Source organism: Coregonus clupeaformis, chromosome 35 (genome assembly GCF_020615455.1).
Source record: "Coregonus clupeaformis isolate EN_2021a chromosome 35, ASM2061545v1, whole genome shotgun sequence".
Taxonomy (NCBI): domain Eukaryota; kingdom Metazoa; phylum Chordata; class Actinopteri; order Salmoniformes; family Salmonidae; genus Coregonus; species Coregonus clupeaformis.
In genome coordinates, this window is record NC_059226.1 from 19,493,032 (window position 1) to 19,517,821 (window position 24,790).

The window sequence follows — 24,790 nt, forward strand, 5'->3', positions numbered from 1 at the left end:
CCCTCATCATGTCAGAACACAACATACAGTACTACAGAATGTGCTATGAGTATTGTAGAGCTGGCTGTATGGATAGCATTTGTTACAACAATCTCATTGGCACAAATCCCTTACTATTTTTTCTATCTAAAATATCTTCTCCCATAGTATTGTATGTAATAGAACTAACAGCAGCCAGTATAACACCAGCAAATACAGGAGAAGTCCAAACTATTACATTGGAATGCAGTATTTCCTGTTCTTCACTCCTTCCTTGGCTCGTTCAAAGGTTTGCCTCATTTTCTATGGGTTCCGTGCCACACCTGGGTTTGTGCACGAACAAGCAAAAGTGTAATTAGAGTAGGCGTGACTTCAGCCAATTCCTCCTCTCCTCTACGAGTCTGTGGAAACAGGAATCTACTCTCCACTGCCTGACACAGCTGAAGTTTTCTGAACTTAGAAGGTGAATATCTTTACATTGTCTTCATCATAATTAACATCTTCTGCCTGCTAGAATATTTAGCGTGTGATGCATTGGGATCAGGACTGTTTGTTTGCTACCTTGCCTAGACTTTTAGAAACGTGCGTCTGCCTGCAAACTCTCGAGGTTCGAGGTTGAAGGGAAGATTAAAGAGATTTTAAATGAATGTTATTTTGTTTCTGTTGGCAAAGCTACTCTCAAAGCTACTCTCAAAGCTACTCTTCAGCTGTCATTATCTTTACACTCCAGACTTACTCTGTTTCCACTCATCTAAATGCCACTATACGGGTTTTTTCCCTGTAACTCCCTCAGACCAGCCAAGATGCCAGAGAACGCAGAGGCCGTTTCAGCCACTCTAACCACCAACAGGAACTGTACTATAGAGATCACCAATGTCACCACCGGGTACTGTCTCATCAACCCCAAGTATGTTGGCATTCAATACTCTAATCTCCTTACATTACATACAGTATACCACTATGGAAATTAAATTACATAACTAAATAGCAAACCAGCTGACCATCCCCAGATTGTTATTTGTCTGTTACTTTTCGGTGGAATTTCTCAGAGTAAATATATTTTATGGCAGGCATCTCTTGGATGGGTGGTTTTCATGTGTAAGGTGGCTTTGAACACATCCACCTATCCATCATGAAGTGACACAATGTGGCTCATTGCACATTGCATGCTGGTTCACTCTGTGTTGCTTACGAATCCATAGCAGCACTCACACTCCATCCATCAGCACAGAGTGGCTGGACAGAAAGAAAGGAAGAATGAAATGACTAAAAGTAGAGGGACAGTGATCGTAAAAGTTATACAAGTTTAAAAGTGTATTTTCACATGACTTTAAGTCCATTTGAAAGGTTTTGCATTTTGAATAAATGACCATCTTCAGCAACATGAATGTTCAGATAATTAATTAGAACCTTAATGACACCCCTTCCCCATTACTACCCCCCAGGGTGTATATGTCCAGTGGCTACTGCTACCATCCACCCCAGCCCACAGTCCGCACCACCAAGACAGAGGTGTGCTCCTTCACCAAGGATGACGACACAGCCACGGGCGCAGTGGGGGTCCTGACCTACGACCTTTTCCACATGCAGAGCCGTGTGTGCTCAGAACGCATGGCCATCATGTTCTCCGTGCCCTATGACTACAACTTCTACAAGAACTGGCTGGGGGTGGGCGTCTTCGAGGTGGCACGCGCCTGCGACAAGCAACTGTACAACCACATGTACAATGAGAAGGACTTCAGCAAGTTTGCCCGATCAGAGGCCCGTGGGTCAGGGGTGGAGTACAAGGCCCAACACGTAGACCTGAGGGCCACCATGTCCAATGTTGGGAAGTCCATCATTAAGGTGGAGCTCTATGATAAAATGGGGCACTAATAAGGGAAAACAAGCCATTTTACCAACTCACAGCAGGGAAAGAGTTTATATTGATACATAACCATGTACTAAATATAATAATGAATGAATCAACCAACTGAGGTGGTTTATGTTATCCAATTAATGAACTTTATCAACTGGAAGATATTGCTGTCTAATTGTTCACAACACTCGATTCAGTGTATTTTTCTGCACCTGTACATGTTTGTTTTATTAAAACATTTAACAATGAATTGGTGTAAGATGTTTTGGTGATAACCTTTAACATGTACTTACACACTAACTCACCCGATCTACTGTAACAGTTTCATGTATCATTAATAATTACCATTAAGAATAAATGGTTATACATTGTATTCAGTTTCCTAGAACTGTCAGTTTTTAATGAATCATTATGAGACTTTACACTGGCCATAATACAATAATCCCATGTGATTCAGTGACTATTGGCTCAGATTCTATCATTATTCTTTCAGGATTTATATGGTTCTTGGTCTCTTGCCTTGTCCTACGTCCTGTAGAACTGCACCATATAAGACATGACCGTAGCTTTAGAGGAGCATGTATTTACTTGTTCACCCTATTCAGTGCCTCTGTTGCACAATGCCATTGCAACGAATTATCCAATTCCTCCAAGTCAGTCAATCATCCAGTCACACATAATCTATCATGAGAAACTGAGTATACTGCAGAGTGACTACTCCCTGCTTACATAATGAACCTTTATCTACCAGGAACCATCTATTGTTCTGGTCTTCTAGCTCCAACCCAGATTAGGGTGTGGTAGGGACTCGTTCCCCCAGAGCTAGACAAAATAATGTTGGCTATAAGACATTATACTGTACTTTAATATGAGCCCCAATATGTAATGGTGGTAGTGTGTGCCACATGGTACAGTGAGGGAAAAAAGTATTTGATCCCCTGCTGATTTTGTACGTTTGCAAAACAATTGGTAACACACTACGCCGTGAAGGACTGAAATCCTGCAGCGCCCGCAAGGGCATTGAAAATGGGTAGTGGATGGCTATTCCAGCATGACAATGACCCAAAACAAACGGCCAAGGGAACAAAGGAGTGGCTCAAGAAGAAGCTCATTAAGGTCCTGGAGTGGCCTAGCCAGTCTCCAGACCTTAATCCCATAGAAATTCTGTGGAGGGAGCTGAAGGTTCGAGTTGCCAAACGTCAGCCTCGAAACCTTAATGACTTGGAGAAGATCTGGAAAGAGGAGTGGAACAGAAAATCTCCTGAGATGCGTGCAAACCTGGTGGCCAACTACAAGAAACGTCTGACCTCTGTGATTGCCAACAAGGGTTTTGCCACCAAGTACTAAGTCATGTTTTGCTGAGGGGTCAAATACTTATTTCCCTCATTAAAATGCAAATCAATTTATAACATTTTTGACATGCGTTTTTCTGGATTTATTTGTTGTTATTCTGTCTCTCACTGTTCAAATAAACCTACCATTACAATTATTGACTGATCATGTCTTTGTCAGTGGGCAAACGTACAAAATCAGCAGGGGATCAAATACTTTTTTCCCTCACTGTACCTGTGTGTGTGGGAGGAGGGTGTTTTTGTGTGTGGTGGTTGTGTGGTTGGTGGGAGGGTTTACTGAGGGTGTTGGACAGAGTAGTGAAACTTGTTCCTGGTTTTTGAAAAAAAAGGTCCCTCCTTTCAGGTGCGTTTCACTAAACTAAACTCTAGAGCTGAGAGAACACGCTTCAGAAGTCTTTTACGGGTAAGATATTAGTCCTTTTCATGACAACTATGAGTATTACTGGAATAAGTATAATTAGAGGTTATGTAGATATTGTAAGGGTGACAGTATTCCACCTACATTTGTTCCCTTTCCATGATCATTTTTAACAAAAATCTTATTTCCATTTGGTTCTCCCCCGCTAACCATTGGTATGAAGACAATTTATAGATTCATTATTTGGCATATGTGAATCTATTTGTGCAGTTTACATGTGAGACGTCCATTTGATTTGTATCCGTTTCCCTGCAAATGAAAGTGGAGATGATTTTCTCCAGGTTTCCCCTCTCTAAACTGGTTATTGCACAGTTACTTAGTGATGTAATTAAAGAGCCAGGCTTCCTAATGAGCTGAGCAGAGTGAGCAGCCATTCTGTAATTGTTGAGAATTGCCTTGAAATCTTCCTCACTACACACAGGCTCTCAGGCTTTTCTTACATCTGCCATTCTAAACTGGCTGTTTAATACCTGTGCGTGTCGTGTGTCATGAGGCAAACGGCCAACAGAGAAGATGAAATTGCTGTTGAAATGTGAAAATAATGTTCTCTACTGTATTTGATTCTGAGAAAAACCTCTTGACAATGAGCAGGGCATGTTGTAACAAAGAGTTAAGGTTTTCAGAGGGACACTTACAGTAACTGTATTCTACAGTACATTTTTGGACAGAATTGGATCAGATATCAATACAGATCCTCTTGGCATTCCAGGGGGTCAACCCCAAATGTACTGCTACACAGCAGTCTGACTGAAAGGCTTAACCCTGCTAGTCTCTGTATTGTAGAAATAAAGAAGTACATATCAGAACCACTCCAAAATGGCAGAGTCAGCCGAGGCCGTGGTAGCTAACCTGAGCAGCAAGAGGAATGTCACCATTGAGATCACCAATCTCACAAACAACTACTGTCTCATAAACCCAAAGTGAGTACACACTTTACCAAACTATTGTTATTGTCACACTGTACATTCAAGGAAATGTTGAAAGTATCATGTTGTGTGTGTGTTCTCACTAGGGTATTCCTGGAGAGTGGGGATACCTACAACCCTCCCCAGCCCACAGTGCGGCCCCTAAAGACCAATATCTGCACATTCAGCAAATCAAGCGCCAAGGCAACGGGCAGCATTGGCGTTCTGACCTATGACCTCTTTGAGAGGTCCCGGAACGACTACATCGAGACAGTGGCCCTCATGTTCGCTGTGCCCTGGGACTACAACATCTACAAGAACTGGTTCGCTGTGGGCATCTTCAACAAGGGCCGAGCCTGTGATGAGTCACTGTATAAAGAGATGTACTATGAAAAAAACCAGAAAGGTTTCATTAGAGAGGAAGCCAATGGCTCAGGGATCAACTATGAAGGGAACCACCTGGACATCAAGGTCACCATGTCCCCCATGGGCAGGGCCATCATGAAGGTGGAGGTGTGGGACAAGCTGTTCACTCCCAACCAGCAGGCCTACTAAGGGGAACCTCCAGCCTCCACCCTCTTCACCAGCACTACAGTATACCTCTGTTGTGTTGTACCTCTGTGCCAAAACCAATCCATCCACCATTAGATATTACTACCCTGCTATACTGCTACTGTCTGTCTGTATGCATGATTTAACCCATGTTTTGTTGCTGAAATGTCTGAATTTCAAGACATTACCTTTCAGTAAATCTGCTTAAGATCACAGTTTAGTTTGTTTATGAATCCAGGCAGAAGCGATATCTTCTATTTTCTGTAGAAGTCACTGTTCTCTTCATCTCTCAGTACCATCCTCTTTCAACTGGCATCTTCTCTAGAAATGTAAATCAAAATGACTCACCAGAGGACGAGGGTGCATAGCTTACTTAACAACATATAGCCAGGAGCTGTCTCTGTCTGTATCTACTTATGGCAATAATAGTCTATGGAATAAATGTTGTTGTTTTGCTAAAGCTATTTGTGTATGATGAGTTTCTCTCTATTGATTGAGCCAGGAAAAATTATGCAACATTGTCCCTGAAGGAAAATTATACAGGCTTTTAATGGATACAGTATGTAAGGCCAAAATACATTTTTCATCAAATAATTTTTTCCTATATATTTTTTATGCTTCAAGGGGTCTTAAAATTCCAAATCAAATAGCTAAATGATCCTTGGTATGACCTTCTCAAAACAATTCAATATACTGTAGCTTAGTAGACCCCCTTGGCTTAGACAGGGCTTAGTCTGTAGAGGGTACCTGTGATCACCTAAACTATAGTGTATCTGTAACAAGATGCGTGATTCACAGGGTTGTAGTGAGTCAATGGCCATGGCTGGTGCACCCTATTCCACCACACTGTGTTTTCCTAAAATGTTTCAAGGCATAATGCACAGTTTGCATTATACTCACCCTTGATAAGCACAACCATGTCAATATTAAACTTCTATTGAAAGCAAATGTAGCATTTCAAAGTCTCTTCAGAGGAACTGTAAGGCTGTGCCTGTCATCGCACAGAGAGCTTCAAGGGCCTGACGGAGGAGATGACAGCCAGTGAATAGGAAGTCTCTTCCCCACTAACAGCTATCATTCACTAAATACCAACACAGAGAAGAAACCATTATCACTTCTACTTACAGTCTAATTCTATTTCCCTAGCCCTATAGGCAGAGGCATGGGTATTTCTTGAAATGCTATCAGACGATCAACAATACTGCACCAGCCCCACAATGGGAGTGACTTACACACACACACACATAGAGTACACACTTATTATGGTAATAGTACTGCTACGATTATAATGATGCAATGTGAAAATAAGGGTACTGCTAAGAGAGAAAACTGCATAAGCTCTTAAATCACATCCCAGGCAGAAGTTATTGCGTTTCTAACAGCAATTCCATTTACAATTCCAACTCTGTTTCGCCCGCGCAGTAGATTAATTATGCTTTAGCTGCATTAACTGGTTACTGCCACACAAAAAGGCCCTGATCGAAGGTTTCTCTTGCCGCTGTAGCATTTACATAGTATAGAAGCATAAACTAGCTCTATTTAGGCTCAATCTCAGAAGCATTGTTGAGGGGTGCATTGAAACAGCGACAGGCACAGCCGCCTATAACAGATGGGGCCACTCGGCGCGCTAAGCAGGGATTTTTGTCTGTTACATCTTTGAAAGAGGATCAACTCCCTCACTCTTTTCACACTCTCCCTCTTTCAATCTCCCCCGTGTATTCACTCATACACCTGCATATACATGCTTTCATGTATTGTGTTGTATGTGATTGTGTTTTGTGTGGGTGCGTGCGTACGTGCCTGCATTTGTGTGTGTGTGTGTGCATGCGTGCGTGCATGGACTCATAGAATAGTAAGCTTGGCATTTAGTATATTTCCTCAAAAACAGCCAAAGCACAACAACATATACAAAGCCATATATGTACTTGAACTGTTTTATTTGAAGAGAATCAGTTGATTAGAGCTGAACATTCTCCTGTATCTGGTGTTAAACAGTGTTGAGATAAGAGTCTGCCACCTCTTCTGTGGTTGTAGAGGAGGTGGAGCTCACAACCTCTCCATCCACCAGCTCCTCTATTACTGTCACTTTAACGAGCTGGAACTGAAATGAGAGAGAGAGAGAGAGAGAGAGAGAGAGAGAGAGAGAGAGAGAGAGAGAGAGAGAGAGAGAGAGAGAGAGAGAGAGAGAGAGAGAGAGAGAGAGAGAATTGTGGTCCTCTGACAGACACCAGACATTTGATGAGACAGTGTCAACTACAAATGTAATATGCAGTTAATTTCTATTTGCTGTTCACACCTGTGTGTACTTCATATCATTCTTATTAATCTGGGTAATAAAAGTGTGTTGATTCAATATGGGAGTTCCCAAACAGAATGATCAAAAGAGATCAAATTCGAGTTTGGTCACACCGAGTTTGGTTAGGCTTACTCCTGTGTTGGTTACTGCATACCTACAGAAACAAAAGAACACAATCAGAAGTGATTCAAGTGAATAATACTGACAAAATAATGCACCTTCATCTGCTAAAACATTCACTGGTCTGAACTAATGTTACCAATTTGTTGTGTTATCCTAGTGCTCTGTCTTTATCTGCTTTCAAAGACTGCCACCTAGAGGCTGCCCAAGGGAATGACTCACACTGTTCTACAACAGAACATATTCACACATTAGGGAGCATTTATCTAACTAATACTGGGCACAATATATAGAGGTACATCTAACATGATGGTTAGCTGCCATTGAACAAAAGGAGAAAAGTTCAGAAAAATCCCAAATGTCAGCACAATGAACCAAAATCTCATGATAACATATTTCAAAGGACACAATATCCTCAAGACAGCCTTCATCAGAGAGGAGGAGGACTGATGTCATACTGAGAGTCAAAGGGTCAGAGTTGAGAGGTCAGCTCACCCAATGTCTCCTCCCTTCAGCAGCCTGTGGTCTTGATGTCCAGCAGGGCCTGGTACTCCTGGGAGCTGCGCTCTGTGTCTGCCCTGATCTGGGTCAGCTGGCTCTCCAGACCTGTCACTGACGCCTGCAGGCTCATCATCATAGCTCCGTAGCAAGCCTCCATCTCCGCAAGGTTCCCCTCCATAGAGCCTTCTACAAGGGTAGGGCCACAGACACACAGTGAGAACTGAGCTGAACTTATTTTTGGTTAAGTCTGACTTGGACACTTTGTTTCTGGAGGTCATTTTCCATTTTTATTTTCCAAATAAATGTATGTTCAATCCCTACAGCAGATAAGTAAGGAGCAAGGGTTGTGATGTCTTTAGCTTAAGTGATCCTTGGAACTGTAAAAATAATTTGTGGCTTGTCACATTGGATAGTTTTTTGGGGGGGACGAAACGTAAAAGTTTTGAAACTCTTTAGGCCTATTTGTTCTGAGTAACATGATGCATGTTGTAATAGTAAATCATAGGGTCCAAACTGAGAGTCTTATAATGTGATAGGTAAATGAGAAACTAAAGTGCTTCTATCCAAGAAGTTCTAAGTCTGCCGTGCTGGGTGTGCCACTTTACCATGGAGTGGGGAGACTGCAGCTCCAGTCCCAGGCCTCTGGCGGAGGACTGGGGAGACTGCAGCTCCAGTCCCAGGTCTCTGGCGGTGGACTGGGGAGACTGCAGCTCCAGTCCCAGGTCTCTGGCGGTGGACTGGGGAGACTGCAGCTCCAGTCCCAGGTCTCTGGCGGTGGACTGGGGAGACTGCAGCTCCAGTCCCAGGTCTCTGGCGGTGGACTGGGGAGACTGCAGCTCCAGTCCCAGGTCTCTGGCGGTGGACTGGGGAGACTGCAGCTCCAGTCCCAGGTCTCTGGCGGTGGACTGGGGAGACTGCAGCTCCAGTCCCAGGTCTCTGGCGGTGGACTGGGGAGACTGCAGCTCCAGTCCCAGGTCTCTGGCGGTGGACTGGCCGCTCTTCAGCTCTACACTGGTGGTCTGCACCACTTTAGCCTGAGGGGACCAACACACACAGGTCAAAATAATTAACTCATTAATAAATATTTAATCAGTATAAGACATATATAAAATATATTATATGAAAACATAATAATCAATAGTAAAGAAAAAAATGAAAGCCCACAGAAGTATTTATTATTGAGCATCAATACTGTTATTTCTTGAATAGAGAAAATAATCTTGAAATGTTATGTATTCAGGTCCCTGTAGTCATACACTATTGTTGCGTCCCAAATGGCACCCTATGGCACCCTATTCCCTACATAGTGCACTACTTTTTACCAGAGCTTTATGGGCCCTGGTCAAAAGTAGTGCACCATATAGAAATAGGGTGCAATTTGGGACATCATCTATGTCTGTGTGTTTGTCCCCTTCCCTTGTTCTTGAACCAGGCCTCGGTCTCTCTACGTCTCTTTGCCACCATGCCCTCGTACTGCTCTCTGATCTCAGTGATGACAGCATTCAAGTCCTGGGCCGGGGCGGCGTCCACCTCCACCTGCACCTGACCACTCATCGGGGCACTGAACGATATGGTCTCCTAGGAAACAACATCAACAACAACGTTACAGTAGTATCAGCATTTTGATTGGTCCAAAATGGCACTCTTTTCCTTAAAGTACACTACTTTCGACTAGAGCCCTGGGCTGTTTTGATGGGCCCTGGTCAAAAGTAGTGCACTATATAGGGAATAGGGTAGCATTTCAGATGCAGACTTGGTCTAATATCAGTGTTATCCATGCTGTGCACTACTACTAGCCTGGTCCCAGATCTCTCTTTGCTGTATTGCCAACTCCTATGGTCATTGTCATGTCATGTGGCGTGACAATGACTGTAGGAGTTGGCAAGACAGCACAGACAGATCTGGGACCAGGCTACCCTACTACGAGACCCACCTCCTTATGGTTCTTCTTGAGGTAAACCACCTCATCCTTCAGGTCCTCCAGCTGCATCTCCAGGTCGCTGCTGGCCAGGAACATCTCCCCCAGCATCCTCTTCAGCCCCCCGATGTCTGCCTCCACAGACTGGCGCAGGCCAAACTCACTCTCAAACCATGTGGTTGACACTTAGTTTGGACTCCAGTTGATCAAGATATACTATAAATATCTCTACGATATCTGACATTTCAGCAATTGTAATGCAATGGAATAATATTGTTTTATTCATTCATGAAATATTCAGATCAATCTTGGAAAAAAAAGGGTAACTAATTGCTAACAGCTTATATGTTAGACTCACTTTATTCTGAAGTCATCTGCAGCCAGTTTGATGTTATTCACCTGTAGGGCCAACTCAGCCGCTACAGTGGTGGTTGCCAAGAACTTCACACAGAGAAAAGTATCAGGTTTCTGGTTATATTATCTCACACCACTGGAGACGCCTTTCAATTGCATCATTAAATAGTTTGGCATTACACCAATGTTATTTTGCATATGTCACAATATGTAATGCATCAGTGCTCAGTAAATGCATTGTAAAGGTCTTGGCTGGCAGCTGTTATAACCTGGGAGTTTAATGAATAAAGGCAACCAGCACAAAAAAATTATATTAATGCCATGTACAGTAATACCACAAAATCGATCAGTATTTGTGAGTTTTATCCATCTTCATTTATGCATGTTTTGTCCATCATAGTAAACCAACAAGGAACATACCTTGGAGCGGAGCTCATCGATGGCCACCTGGTGGGTGCTGATGTCCCTGGTGTCGACCTTGACGTGGCTGTGCCCCCACTCCCTGAACTGCAGCTCCGGCTTGATGTTGGCCTCCTCCAGGGTGGCAACCTTCTCCAGGTACGTACCCAGGCACGTGTTCAGGTTCTGCATGGTGGCTTTTCACTGACTGTGATGGACGCTCCTCTGCCTCCCCCGGCCCCACCATCCATGGAGAAGCCACCGAAGCTCATCCCTCCACCACCTCAAGAGCCAAAGCCCCCACCCATGGAGCTGAATCGGCCCCCACCAGCGGAGAGGGAGGCTGTAATGGAGGAGATGCGAATGCCCTTACCCCCGGTCCCTGTGTACACACTTCCAGATCTCCCGGAAATCATGGACATGCCCATGTCAGAGCGTGAGGAGTTGAAGCTCCCCATGGAGGCTCCTGAGCTTAGCCCGACTCCAATGCTAGAGAAGCTGCTTCTGCGAATGGAGAATGTGGCCATGATGACTTATATCAGGACATCAATCTGACAAGGAAACACTGTTATTAATGGTCATGTGGAATGTGCTGACTGGGGTCTGCCTTGAGCCATCTCTGTATTTTCATGTTCACGATCACACGGTCTCTCTCTCTCTCTCTCTCTCTCTCTCTCTCTCTCTCTCTCTCTCTCTCTCTCTCTCTCTCTCTCTCTCTCTCTCTCTCTCTCTCTCTCTCTCTCTCTCTCTCTCTCTCTCTCTCTCTCTCTCTCTCTCTCTCTCTCTCTCTCTCTCTCTCTCTCTCTCTCTCTCTCTCATACACTCTGACCCTGCTGGGAGTATCTTTGTTTTTCCAGAGTCCATGTAAAAGGGCTATGAAGTAAAAACAAATCTGTTTCCCTTTGGTTACTATGTGTTCTGCTAACTTGTCATATTGGGGATGAGTAAGATCTCTCTTTCTCTCTGGCTTTCCTCTGCTCTTCCTTGTTGCAAGGCCAATACACTACATTACACAATTACTAATTAGTGGCATGTGTAGGCTATTTACTGAATTACATTTAAACATTGACACACACACACAGTTGAAGTCGGAAGTTTACATACACCTTAGCCAAATACATTTAAACTCAGTTTTTCACAATTCCTGACATTTAATCCTAGTAAAAATTCCCTGTCTTAGGTCAGTTAGGATCACCACTTTATTTTAAGAATGTGAAATGTCAGAATAATAGTAGAGAGAATGATTTATTTCAGCTTTTATTTCTTTCATCACATTCCCAGTGGGTCAGAAGTTTACATAGACTCAATTAGTATTTGGTAGCATTGCCTTTAAATTGTTTAACTTGGGTAAAATGTTTTGGGTAGCCTTCCACAAGCTTCCCACAATAAGTTGGGGGAATTTTGGCCCATTCCTCCTGACAGAGCTGGTGTAACTGAGTCAGGTTTGTAGGCCTCCTTGCTCAGACACGCTTTTTCAGTTCTGCCCACAGATTTTCTATAGGATTGAGGTCAGGGCTTTTTGATGGCCACTCCAATACCTTGACTTTGTTGTCCTTAAGCCATTTTGCCACAACTTTGGAAGTATGCTTGGGGTCATTGTCCTTTTGGAAGACCCATTTGCGACCAAGCTTTAACTTCCTGACTGATGTCTTGAGATGTTGCTTCAATATATCCACATAATTTTCCTTCCTCATGATGCCATCTATTTTGTGAAGTGCACAAGTCCCTCCTGCAGCAAAGCACCCCCACAGCATGATGCTGCCACCCCGTGCTTCACGGTTGGGATGGTGTTCTTCGGCTTGCAAGCCACCCCTTTTTCCTCCAAACATAACGATGGTCATTATGGCCAAACAGGTCTATTTTTGTTTCATCAGACCTGAGGACATTTATCCAAAAAGTATGATCTTTGTCCCCATGTGCAGTTGCAAACCGTAGTCTGGCTTTTTTATGGCGGTTTTGGAGCAGTGGCTTCTTCCTTGCTGAGCGGCCTTTCAGGTTATGTCGATATAGGACTCGTTTTACTGTGGATATAGATACTTTTGTACCGGTTTCCTCCAGCATCTTCACAAGGTCCTTTGCTGTTGTTCTGGGATTGATTTGCACTTTCAGCACCAAAGTACATTCATCTCTGGGAGACAGAACGTGTCTCCTTCCTGAGCAGTATGGCGGCTGCGTGGACCCATTGTCACGATCGTCGGATATAGAGGACCAAGGCGCAGCGTGGAAGGTGAACATACTTATTTATTAAATGATACACGAGCAAAACAACAAATCGATACGTGACGTCCACAGGTGCAAACCACAAACCAACACGGAACAAGATCCCACAAACACTGTGGGAAAACCACCTGACTAAATATGGTTCCCAATCAGAGACAAACAGCAACAGCTGATACTCGTTGCCTCTGATTGAGAACCACTCTGGCCAACATAGATATACAAAAACTAGACTAGACACAACGAGCACAAAACATAAACTCTACACACCCTGGCTCAACTTAAAAGAGTCCCTAGAGCCAGGGCGTGACAGTACCCCCCCCTAAAGGCGCGGACTGCGACCGCGCCTAAACATCACCGAACAGGAGAGGGCTGGGTGGGCATTCCTCCTCGGAGGCGGTTCCGGCTCCGGGCTTGACCACCACCCTCTACTACCCCCATAGTGCCCCTGGTCTGGTCTAGCCCCACTGGCTGGAGCTGGACTGGACTTCGGTGGAGCGGATTGCTCAGGCTCCGGTGTGGAGCAGCTGACCGGTACCTGACCAGGCACCGGTGAAACGGGCACGGGCTGGCGATGTGCACCACAGGTTTGGTGCGGGGAGCAGGAACAGGCCGAACCAGGCTGGCGACGCGCACCATTGGCTTGGTGCGGGGAGCAGGAACTGGCCGGGCCGGGCTGGCGACGCGCACCACTAACTTGGTGCGGGGAGCAGGAACAGGCCGGACCGGGCTGGCGATGCGCACCACAGGTTTGGTGCGGGGAGCAGGAACGGGCTGGGCCGGGCTGGCGACGCGCACCATTGGCTTGGTGCGGGGAGCAGGAACAGGCCGGGCCGGGCTGGCGACACGCACCATAGGCTTGGTGCGAGGGGCAGGAACAGGCCGGGCCGGGCTGGCGACGCGCACCATATGCTTGGCGCGATGGACAGGAACAGGCCGGACCGTACTGGGAACACACACCACTGGCCTTACACGGGGATCAGGAACGGGCCGGACCGGACTGGCAACACACTTCACTACCTCTCGCCGTGCCTCTACATTTTCCTTCCCTCTATACACCAATGGCTCCCGTAACCCGGTGGCCTTCTCTCCTCGTCCACCAACTCGCCCCTTATCTGCCTCCAGTGGCCCCGTCGTCCCTTCCATGTGCCCCCCCCCTAAAAATTTCTTGGGGGTGCCCCTCGCCTGTCCGACGACTGCCCGGTTGGCGCCGCTTCTCCTCTCCTGCCTGGGCACGCTGCTTGGTCCTGTATTGGTGGGATCTTCTGTCACGATCGTCGGATATAGAGGACCAAGGCGCAGCGTGGAAGGTGAACATACTTATTTATTAAATGATACACGAACAAAACAACAAATCGATACGTGACGTCCACAGGTGCAAACCACAAACCAACACGGAACAAGATCCCACAAACACTGTGGGAAAACCACCTGACTAAATATGGTTCCCAATCAGAGACAACCAGCAACAGCTGATACTCGTTGCCTCTGATTGAGAACCACTCTGGCCAACATAGATATACAAAAACTAGACTAGACACAACGAGCACAAAACATAAACTCTACACACCCTGGCTCAACTTAAAAGAGTCCCTAGAGCCAGGGCGTGACAGTACCCCCCCCTAAAGGCGCGGACTGCGACCGCGCCTAAACATCACCGAACAGGAGAGGGCTGGGTGGGCATTCCTCCTCGGAGGCGGTTCCGGCTCCGGGCTTGACCACCACCCTCTACTACCCCCCCCGTAGTGCCCCTGGTCTGGTCTAGCCCCACTGGCTGGAGCTGGACTGGACTTCGGTGGAGCGGATTGCTCAGGCTCCGGTGTGGAGCAGCTGACCGGTACCTGACCAGGCACCGGTGAAACGGGCACGGGCTGGCGATGTGCACCACAGGTTTGGTGCGGGGAGCAGGAACAGGCCGAACCAGGCTGGCGACGCGCACCATTGGCTTGGTGCGGGAGCAGGAACTGGCCGGGCCGGGCTGGCGACGCGCACCACTAACTTGGTGCGGGGAGCAGGAACAGGCCGGACCGGGCTGGCGATGCGCACCACAGGTTTGGTGCGGGGAGCAGGAACGGGCTGGGCCGGGCTGGCGACGCGCACCATTGGCTTGGTGCGGGGAGCAGGAACAGGCCGGGCCGGGCTGGCGACACGCACCATAGGCTTGGTGCGAGGGGCAGGAACAGGCCGGGCCGGGCCTGCGACGCGCACCATATCCTTGGCGCGATGGACAGGAACAGGCCGGACCGTACTGGGAACACACACCACTGGCCTTACACGGGGATCAGGAACGGGCCGGACCGGACTGGCAACACACTTCACTACCTCTCGCCGTGCCTCTACATTTTCCTTCCCTCTATACACCAATGGCTCCCGTAACCCGGTGGCCTTCTCTCCTCGTCCACCAACTCGCCCCTTATCTGCCTCCAGTGGCCCCGTCGTCCCTTCCATGTGCCCCCCCCTAAAAATTTCTTGGGGGTGCCCCTCGCCTGTCCGACGACTGCCCGGTTGGCGCCGCTTCTCCTCTCCTGCCTGGGCACGCTGCTTGGTCCTGTATTGGTGGGATCTTCTGTCACGATCGTCGGATATAGAGGACCAAGGCGCAGCGTGGAAGGTGAACGTACTTATTTATTAAATGATACACGAACAAAACAACAAATCGATACGTGACGTCCACAGGTGCAAACCACAATCCAACACGGAACAAGATCCCACAAACACTGTGGGAAAACCACCTGACTAAATATGGTTCCCAATCAGAGACAACCAGCAACAGCTGATACTCGTTGCCTCTGATTGAGAACCACTCTGGCCAACATAGATATACAAAAACTAGACTAGACACAACGAGCACAAAACATAAACTCTACACACCCTGGCTCAACTTAAAAGATTCCCTAGAGCCAGGGCGTGACACCCATGGTGTTTATACAGATGAACGTGGTACCTTCAGGCGTTTGGAAATTGCTCCCAAGGACGAACCAGACTTGTGGAGGTCTACAATTCTTTTTCTAAGGTCTTGGCTGATTTCTTTTGATTTTCCCATGATGTCAAGCAAAGAGACACTGAGTTTGAAGGTATGCCTTGAAATACATAATTTCACATTTACGTCATTTAGCAGACACTCTTATCCAGAGCGACTTACATGAGCAATTAGGGTTAAGTGCCTTGCTCAAGGGCACATCGGCAGATTTTTCACCTAGTCAGCTCGGGGATTAGAACCAGCTACCTTTCAGTTACTGGCACAACGCTCTTAACCACTAAGCTACCTGCCGCCCTACATCCACAGGTACACCTCCAATTGACTCAAATGCCTATCAGAAGCTTCTAAAGCCATGACATCATTTTCTGGAATTTTCCAAGCTGTTTAAAGGCACAGTCAACTTAGTGTATGTAAACTTCTGACCCACTGGAATTGTGAAACAGTGAATTATAAGTGAAATAATCTGTCTGTAAACAATTGTTGGAAAAATTAATTGTGTCATGCACAAAGTAGATGTCCTAAATGACTTGCCAAAACTATAGTTTGTTAACAAGACATTTGTGGAGTGGTTGAAAAACGAGTTTTAATGACTCCAACCTAAGTGTATGTAAACTTCGGACTTCAACTGTATCTGCATGTAACTAAGCAAAAAGGTTATATTCAATAGTTTGCTATGTATTTATAGCTCTCTCATCCTCACATTGGCTAAATGATGAACGCCAGCACTCTGTCTGGGACTGATCATCTGACAGCAAAACAGACAGGAGATCAATACAAACCACTGCCCATCCCATCTCTGTTCTGTGCATCGACTTTTCCTTCTCTTAAGCCCCCAACACAACCCACCATCTGGGCACCACTGGTTGAATCAATGTTGTTTCCATGTAATTTCAATGAAATTACGTGGAACCAACATGGAATAGACATTGAATTGACGTCTGTGCCCAGTGGGCATGCCACTCAGTCCTCTTTGTCAGCCAGTCAACCCATCTGCAGGATGTCCTCTAGCCCTTTCACTCACAAACATGCCACCCCTCCTCTCACCCCTTCCTCCAACTCTTGTATGTCCAGACGTGCAAACAAGAATGATAGGGTCATAGGCCAACACTACTCAGTGGAAGCTGCTGAGGGGAGGACGGCTCATAATAATGGCTGGAATGGAGTCAACGTAATGGTATCAACCACATGGAAACCACATCGTTGATGTGTTTGATGCCATTCCATTGACTCCATTCTAGCCATATTTATGAGCCGTCCTCCCCTCAGCAGTCTCCACTGACACTACTGTACACTGCAAACTACAGTAACTGCACATTTGGTCAAAATTGAGTTAAGACCGAAATCAGGCTTTGTAGCATCTGTTTTATCTTGTGACAAATTGTCCTGGTTCAATTATCTTCAGTTTCAGAGAAAATAAGAGTGTGAAATTTCCAGTAACTACAAAATCCAAGTAAAAACCAAGGTAAACAGCAGTAACTTAAGTTACTAAGTGAAGTTACTGCACTCTGGCTTTGTTCCACCGTGTTTTGACTGCAGTTAATGCGGTTTGCCTTGGTATTCTATCAGGCTGCGAGTTCAGGCCATCCCGATCATGACACACACACACGCCATGAGACAGCCAGTGATCCAGTTATCACCAGAATAAACAGGGTACAATCCCACAGACAAATTATGGTTGAACTCGCATTGAAATGCAAATACCCAGATAATGTTTACATCGTTCGTGATCTTGTACCTACCTATTTGGTCACAGATTTAGTTCCCTAATGCAATTGGTAACCTTAATGTCATCATTTGCATATTGCATTAAAACACGTTGCTAGGATCTGTTTGGATATGTTTACAGACTAAGCTTCTTCTGCCTTTAGGTTATCCCACCAACGTGAAATGAAAGGATTTGAAAAGCATAAATTAATCTGAGTATATGTCAGATGTGACAGGTGTTACATAAGTGAACGGGTCCATAGATGAGTTGATTGATGACTTAGCCATCTAGCTTGACAACATATTCTGAAATAACTTCATCTTTTTTATAAAGATGCGCTTTGAATGGGCATGGTCTAATTGAATCAACAATCAAATACACATATCTGAGTTTAGCTTTCTTAATGAAACATCAAATCTATTGTTATTTTTGGTTGTTTATCAAAGTTAGCTAATTTATTGATCCTGCTTTGTAGTATACCCCTCTGGTCCTTTTCCAGGGAGGGAGGCAGGGAGAGGAGAAGAGAAGAGAACAGCCCGCCAGCAACATGTCAGCCTATGTCAGTGTAACCGGTGTGAAATGGCTAGCTAGTTAGCAGTGCGCACTAGTAGCGTTTCAATCGGTGACGTCACTCGCCCTGAGACCTTGAAGTAGTTGTTTCCCTTGCTCTGCAAGGGCCGCGGCTTTTGTGGAGTGACGGGTAACGGTGCGTCGAGGGTGACTGTTGTCGATGTGTGCGGAGGGTCCCTGGTTCAAGCCCAGGTAGGGGCGAGGAGAGGGACGGAAGCAACACTGTTACATCAGCAGTAGATCTAGGAAACTATGAGGCCGGGAGAACTCTCTTCTATATCACTTCACTTTAATCTGCACGTTGAGACGTCTCACAACATTATGTAATGGTATATACCATAGCTGTGGGGTCATAGTGTTAGATAAACTACACAGCCTTTTACATTTTTTCTCATCTGCATACAAGCATTTTTTGGAACAATGTTGTCGATCTTCAAAACAGTGTACACACGGCACAGAACTCTGTGGTCTTTTGCATAACAGTAAATGTATTTTCCAAATGTAACCTCTTGAGTCAAGCTGGGAGAAAAAAGAAAGTTAGTCTGCATCCAATGTAATCAATAGCAATAGATTTTCATTGCAGTCACATCATGATAATCAAAATAGGAAAAACAACTATCAAAAGGTGCAGAGTCATTGGCTCCTACTGTCCTTCATGCGTATTTCACCAAACAATTTCATGCACATCAAATCAAATATTGTTTCTGATCAAAAAGGAAATGGGAAATTAGCACATTGTGTGCATGGATTAATTCATCGGTATCATCAGAAACGTTTGTTGCTCAATTGGTATCAAGGGACCTAACGTGTGCCAGGAAAACTTCCCCACACCAGTACACCACCGCAACCAGGCAGGATGGGTCCATGGGCTCATGTTGCTTATGCCAAATCCTGACTCTGCCATCAGCATGACGCAACAGGAACCGGGATTAATCAGACCAGGCGATGTTTTTCCACTCCTCAATTGTCCAGTGTTGGTGATCGCATGCTCACTCAAGTCGCTTCTTCTTGTTTTTAGCTGATAGGTGTGGAACTCGGTGTGGTCATCTGCTGCAATAGCCCATCTGTGACAAGGATTGTCGAGTTGTGTGTTCCGAGATGCCGTTCTTCACACCACAGTTCTGTTGTACTGCCACGTCATTTGTCTGTTTGTGGCCCGCCTGTTAGCTTGCATAATTTTTGCCATTCTCCTTCGACCTCTCTCATCAAAGAGTTGTGTTGATCCACAGGACTGCCGCTGACTGGATGTTTTTTGTTTGTCGCACCATTCTCGGTAAACCCTAGAGTCTAGGGTGGGCAAACCTTTTGGCTCAAGGGCCACATTGAGTTTTTGAAACCAAGTGAAGGGCCACATACTATATGCGTGACAAAACATGTGAAGCCTTTATTCATTTTCACATTGACATGCAACTACTAGTGTACTGTAGGTGTACATATGCTTGCAGAACAATTCTACCCTTGTAAAGTACAATCAAACTTACAGTCACAATATGCAAACTTCAATATTGATATATATTATATGACTGGAGACATGCAAAATGTAACAGCAAATGTGTAAAAAAAAAAAAAACGTCTAATATTTGTGTGAAACATATGCGTCTAAAATTTGTGTGAAACATATGGTAAGCGCATCCGTTTCATTTGAAATGGTCTGTTTTTGAAAGCATATTAAGGAATAATTCTCATCTCCATTGTGAGCCATATTTACAGTATCCAATCACCTCAGCCCAAATCTGACTGATTAGTTGTTACCTGTATCCAAGTGCATTACTGGATCATTCTTACTGCATAACCATCACCATGAAAAAGCATAATCCTTGTCTACCCCAGTCACGGTTATTCGAGTCTTAATGTGAACAATGGGTCTGGTCACCTCTCTTGGCAAGGGCATCAAAGTCTGGTGTCATCTTTGATGTGAAGATTCTCAGAACAGCTGACAAGTGGTCATTTGTTAAATTTGACCTGCGATGGGATTTGTTGTAATTCATGACTGAGAACGTTTGTTCACACACATACACAAGCATCTTTTGGGCGTGCTTTTTAATCTTTGGAAACGTTGTTTAATTCAGTGAGCCATAGAACTGGTCTATTGTTGCTGTTTTGTACTTCTCCTTCAAAGCTCTGTCACATTGGATGTCAATGAGCTCCAATTGTGTGTCTGTTGCTGCTTTCTCACTGTCGAAAGACAGGGGGCATGATACAACCTCCAGCTCAGTCTCAATCTTGGTGAAGTCTGAGAAACGGCGGGAAAACTCAGCATGCAGGTCGATCAAAGTGCTACTGTATGTCTCAGTGCGGCACTGCGATGTGGGCGCGTTCAGTTCGGCCAGTGTCGGAAAATTAGCGAGAGACCGGCTGCTCATTTGTCTGGAGAACAACATAAGTTTGGCCTTGAATGCTTTCACGTTAAATACAGTTCAGGCACAAAAACACAATTTCCCTGCAGTTTCACATTTAGATCTTTCAGATGCCTCAATATGTCCACACCGAAAGCAAAGTCGCCCAGCCAGTCTGTGTCTTTCAACTCTGAGAAGTCATCAGCTTTACCAACCGTATCAAGGAACATACCTATCTCCCCTCTCAGTTCCCACACATGGCGAAATACTTTCCCCAGGCTTAGCCAGCGCACATTTGAATGGTACAACAAGTCCTGGTGCTCTGCCTCTGTGTCATTGAGCAGCTGAATGAACTGACAATGGTTAAGCCCCCTTGCCTGTATAAAGTTGACAAGTTTTGCAACCACTTTGACAACATTTTCCAGCTTTAACACACTTTTACACAGGGCTTCCTGATGAATAATACAGTGAAGAAATATCAATTCCTCCGAGTTAGGGCTTTCTTCTTTTACTTTGTCTTGTAATCTTTTTAGTAGGCCAATGTTTTTAGCGGTTAGGTTTGGTGATCCATCTTTTGTGACGTTTGTCAGTTTTCTCCACAGTAGATCCATTTTTTTCCAAGCAGGCAGACACCCTGTCATATAAATCAGAGCCCCTGGTTGTTCCCATCATTGATTCCATCGCAAGAAGTTCCTCTGTTATTTCAAAGTTAGAAATTGAACGGTGTCTCTGATGTCAGTACTCTCATCCAGTGCTACAGAAAAAAGATCGGAGCCATCTGCTTAGTTAGCATGCTTGCTTGAAAAAAAATGACTATTGAGATTATATTCCTTAAAAACGGCAAAACTTTCTTGTCCAATATTAGTCCAAAAGTATTTTGCTGTCAATTCTTCTTTAAACACACGACATTCAGAGTCCACTTTTCTCATTTTCGCAGCACTCATTTTTTTACTTCAAAAGTCATCAAGCAATGAAGTGGTTATGATGACTGAGCGCATTCTGAATCTGACTGTAGGCCCAAATACAGAGCGTGCTGCCAGGCTACAGCGCCATCTATTGGAGATTATTTGTATATCATGGAATGAGTAATTTTAGACTCAAATATAATTCTATTTAATACATTTTTAAAATGTCTCGTTGGCCGGATTGAAGTGCCCGGCGCGGCCGGATACGGACCGCGGGCCGTACTTTGCCCCCCCTTGTGTTAGAGTGAACTGAGTATTTTGTGAAAGAAAGATGTGCTCAGAGAGCTATCTAAAATTGCTTACATTATTGGTATCGAATCAGTTTGGGATTCAGATTAATCATGTATGTTTAATTACATAATAGTTAACTATACTAACAAGGTATTTAGATAGATCTGGTATATGTATCAAAATTAATTTAATATTTTGTAATAATCTTGAATGGAATGAATGTGTGACTGAACACAGACCCAAAGTGTCTTTGCATTTCAAAGGGTTTCAGCCTTTGATGTTAAATGACATATGTAACTTCTTAATTTTAATTTTTTAATTTTTTAGAAATGTACAAATTAAAACAAAATCAGATTAATTTAAGTGTCAATAAGTCTCAATCCTTTTGAATGTCTGGATGGAAAAGCTTTGAAATGTCATTTGAGTGACTAACCTCTAGAGGGCAATGTTTTGCAAGAAGAAACAAATAACTTTTTCAAGTAGTCTGGCCAAGCAAGCCTCTTAAATGACCCCTTACTTACTTTCCCCTTACTTACTTTCCCCTTACTTACTTTGCTTAAGGTAGTCCATCGCATCCGATGATGACTTACACTACTGCTTGTGGGTTCACTGATGACTATATAATCTGATGTGGTATGCACTGTCTGCCATAGACAGAGAACACAATGGCCTGTTCAGTCCTTTTTTCCTCAGCCAACTGCACAACTTGACGGCAGAGCCTATGCCAGGTGGAATGGTCCGCGGCAACAGTCTCGAGGGAGGCAGGGTTTACCCCACACTTCTTTAGTGAGGTCTTCAAGTGATCCTTTAGAGTGGTTTTTCTGCCCACCTGTGCAGAGCGACGGCGCAGTTGTAGCTGTCTGTACAGCATCTTTTTTTTTTTTTTTTTTTTTTTTTAAGGGGGTAGATTAGCTTAATATTGCAGATAGATTGTAACTTCCATCAATGTAATTGTCTGCATCACTTCCAATCCCCCATGTTTTTATATATATATATATATATATATATATATATATATATATATATATATATATATATATATATATACATATATACATATATATACACATATACACACATACATACACACATACACATACATATACATATATATATATATATACATATACACACATACATACACACATACATACATACATACACATACATATCTTTTAAAATATATATATTCCCCTTTATTACTTTCCAACCCCACCACCCTTTCCCTTCTTGGAGTAAACTAGTGAACAACAATGCTTAGGCCTCTACTTCCAGCTTATACTTACTATCTACATTTTATGGACACAGTCAATTTTACAATAATTATATATATATATATTTTTTTTTTCTTCTACTCTCAATCCAATCATTTTCATGATGTCCATCCGGTTTGCTTCTATATGCCATATCTTTCTAACTGTGCTCTTTCACAAAAGCTCCCAACCTACAACATATAGACTTATTATTTATTATGGACACAGTATGCTTACATTATTAGTTATCTTGTTATTATTTGTTGTTAGTTGTTATTAGTCCCATCCTTCAACTCCATTCAACACCTCCCGTCTATCTCTTAACACCATCCATATAGGATTTCTATTTGCCATATATTTTTCAACTGTACTGTGATGTTTTACAAAAATTCTGAACCTTTCTATTCTCATTGTTTCTACAGATTGTGAATTGAAAATAAACATTTTTGCTAAAAGTATTATTATATTATTGATCGATTGACTATGACTTTTCAGATCACCCAGTAATGCTATCTGCAAGGTTAGCTCCAGGTAAATATTGCAATCCTTTAGCCATTCCTGGACCTGTGTCCAAAAACAAGCTACAAATGGACAGTACCAAAACAAATGATCTAATGATTCTGTCTCTTCGCAGCAAAATCTGCAGAGCTGGGAAGATTGTATCCCCCATATAAATAACATTCTATTGGTAGCAATAATTTTATATAAACATTTAAATTGAAAGATTCTAAGTTTTGAATCCGGTGTCGTTTTACGTATCAGTTCATAAACACTATGCCATGGGATCGGTACGTCAAAAATCTCTTCCCAACTATTTTGCAATCTATATGGGACGGCTGTCAATCCTTTGGTCCTTAAATGAAACTGGTATACTTTTTTATTTATCACAGTTTTCCTTAACCAATTATGTTCTTTAATGCAAGGCCGACAGACAAGTTCCTTACTTTCTCCCCCTTCCACTTTCCTCTTCCATTTTTGCGGTAAGGCTGCAATTATTTGGTTGTAATTTTGGGTAGAGCAGACATTTCCATATGTTTTTGTTAGCTGCATGTGCGACATAATTCCACTAGTCCTACCGATTATATCATTTACGAAGATTATACCTTTTTTTAAACATTTTGTAAAAAAAAATAGTTTTTTTGTCAATTAGTATATTTGAGTTTAACCATAATATTTGTTGCATTATTTGTTCTGTCGTTTCTGGAGGATTAAATTGAAATTGCAACCAACTTTCTATGGCTTGTTTTAGAAATAGTGATATTTGGGAGATGATTTCCTTTTCAAATAACTGGAAGTGAGAGGTTGTAATCTGAATAAAGGGAAAAGGGCCATTCTTGAACATTGGGTGAGACAATCTTACTAATTTGCTAGAGAACCAGTTCTGTACAGCATCTTTCCCGGAAGGCGGTCCTCTAGCATCCGGATGGCATGGCCGAGTTATCTAAGCTGCTGGTGTGTGATGGACGCCTCAAAGCTCCTGTAGTTGTTTCTTTGCATGATCTCTAAGAGTGAAACACGGTCCTGGCAGGTCACTTTCAAAATGCGTTGGAGGCATTTTATGTGAAAGGACTCCAGTTGTTTTAAGTGTTGACTGAAGACTGTCCATGTTTCACATCCATAAAGGAGTGTAGATACACACACTGCCTGGTAGACTGCAGCGTTTGTGTCTAGGTGCAGGTTGCTGTTGTTAAAAACTGCTTCCAAGGTATTTAAAATGTGGTACAATGGCAAGTGAGGAGTCTGAGATGGAGAATGCGGGTGGTTCAGGTGGAGAATCAGATGACCACTGACATAGGACCTCTGTTTTGGGATGTTAACAGACAGCCCCATTCTCCTGCTGCTTTGAGGGTGGCTTGCAGAGCTTCTAGGCTATGAGCGCAA

At 44.0% G+C, this 24,790-nt stretch overlaps 3 protein-coding genes across 4 annotated transcripts; 2 read left to right on the top strand and 1 right to left on the bottom strand.

The window, feature by feature from the left end:
* Positions 1 to 337: 337 nt before the first annotated feature.
* On the top strand, positions 338 to 2,208 carry LOC121550616 (bryoporin). Of its 2 annotated transcripts, none has more exons than XM_041862945.1 (3): positions 338 to 442; positions 773 to 886; positions 1,425 to 2,208. In XM_041862945.1, exons 2-3 carry the CDS (start codon positions 783 to 785, stop codon positions 1,852 to 1,854), a joined length of 534 nt encoding a protein of 177 aa, XP_041718879.1. In that variant the 5' UTR covers positions 338 to 442; positions 773 to 782; the 3' UTR covers positions 1,855 to 2,208. The 2 variants fall into 2 exon arrangements, with proteins under 2 accessions (XP_041718879.1, XP_041718878.1); XM_041862944.2 differs by having other exon boundaries at positions 346 to 442; positions 749 to 886.
* Positions 2,209 to 3,508: 1,300 nt separating this feature from the next.
* On the top strand, positions 3,509 to 5,940 carry LOC121550531 (DELTA-stichotoxin-Hcr4a). Its single transcript, XM_041862825.2, has 3 exons — positions 3,509 to 3,592; positions 4,391 to 4,527; positions 4,620 to 5,940. Exons 2-3 carry the CDS (start codon positions 4,424 to 4,426, stop codon positions 5,065 to 5,067), a joined length of 552 nt encoding a protein of 183 aa, XP_041718759.1. The 5' UTR covers positions 3,509 to 3,592; positions 4,391 to 4,423; the 3' UTR covers positions 5,068 to 5,940.
* Positions 5,941 to 8,088: 2,148 nt separating this feature from the next.
* LOC121551735 (keratin, type I cytoskeletal 47 kDa-like) lies at positions 8,089 to 10,844 on the bottom strand. The gene is made up of 6 exons (XM_041864473.2): positions 10,674 to 10,844; positions 10,258 to 10,340; positions 9,915 to 10,071; positions 9,395 to 9,559; positions 8,587 to 9,015; positions 8,089 to 8,167 (listed from the first exon to the last, which is right to left on the bottom strand). Exons 1-6 carry the CDS (start codon positions 10,842 to 10,844, stop codon positions 8,114 to 8,116), a joined length of 1,059 nt encoding a protein of 352 aa, XP_041720407.2. The 3' UTR covers positions 8,089 to 8,113.
* Between the last annotated feature and the right edge of the window lie 13,946 nt (positions 10,845 to 24,790).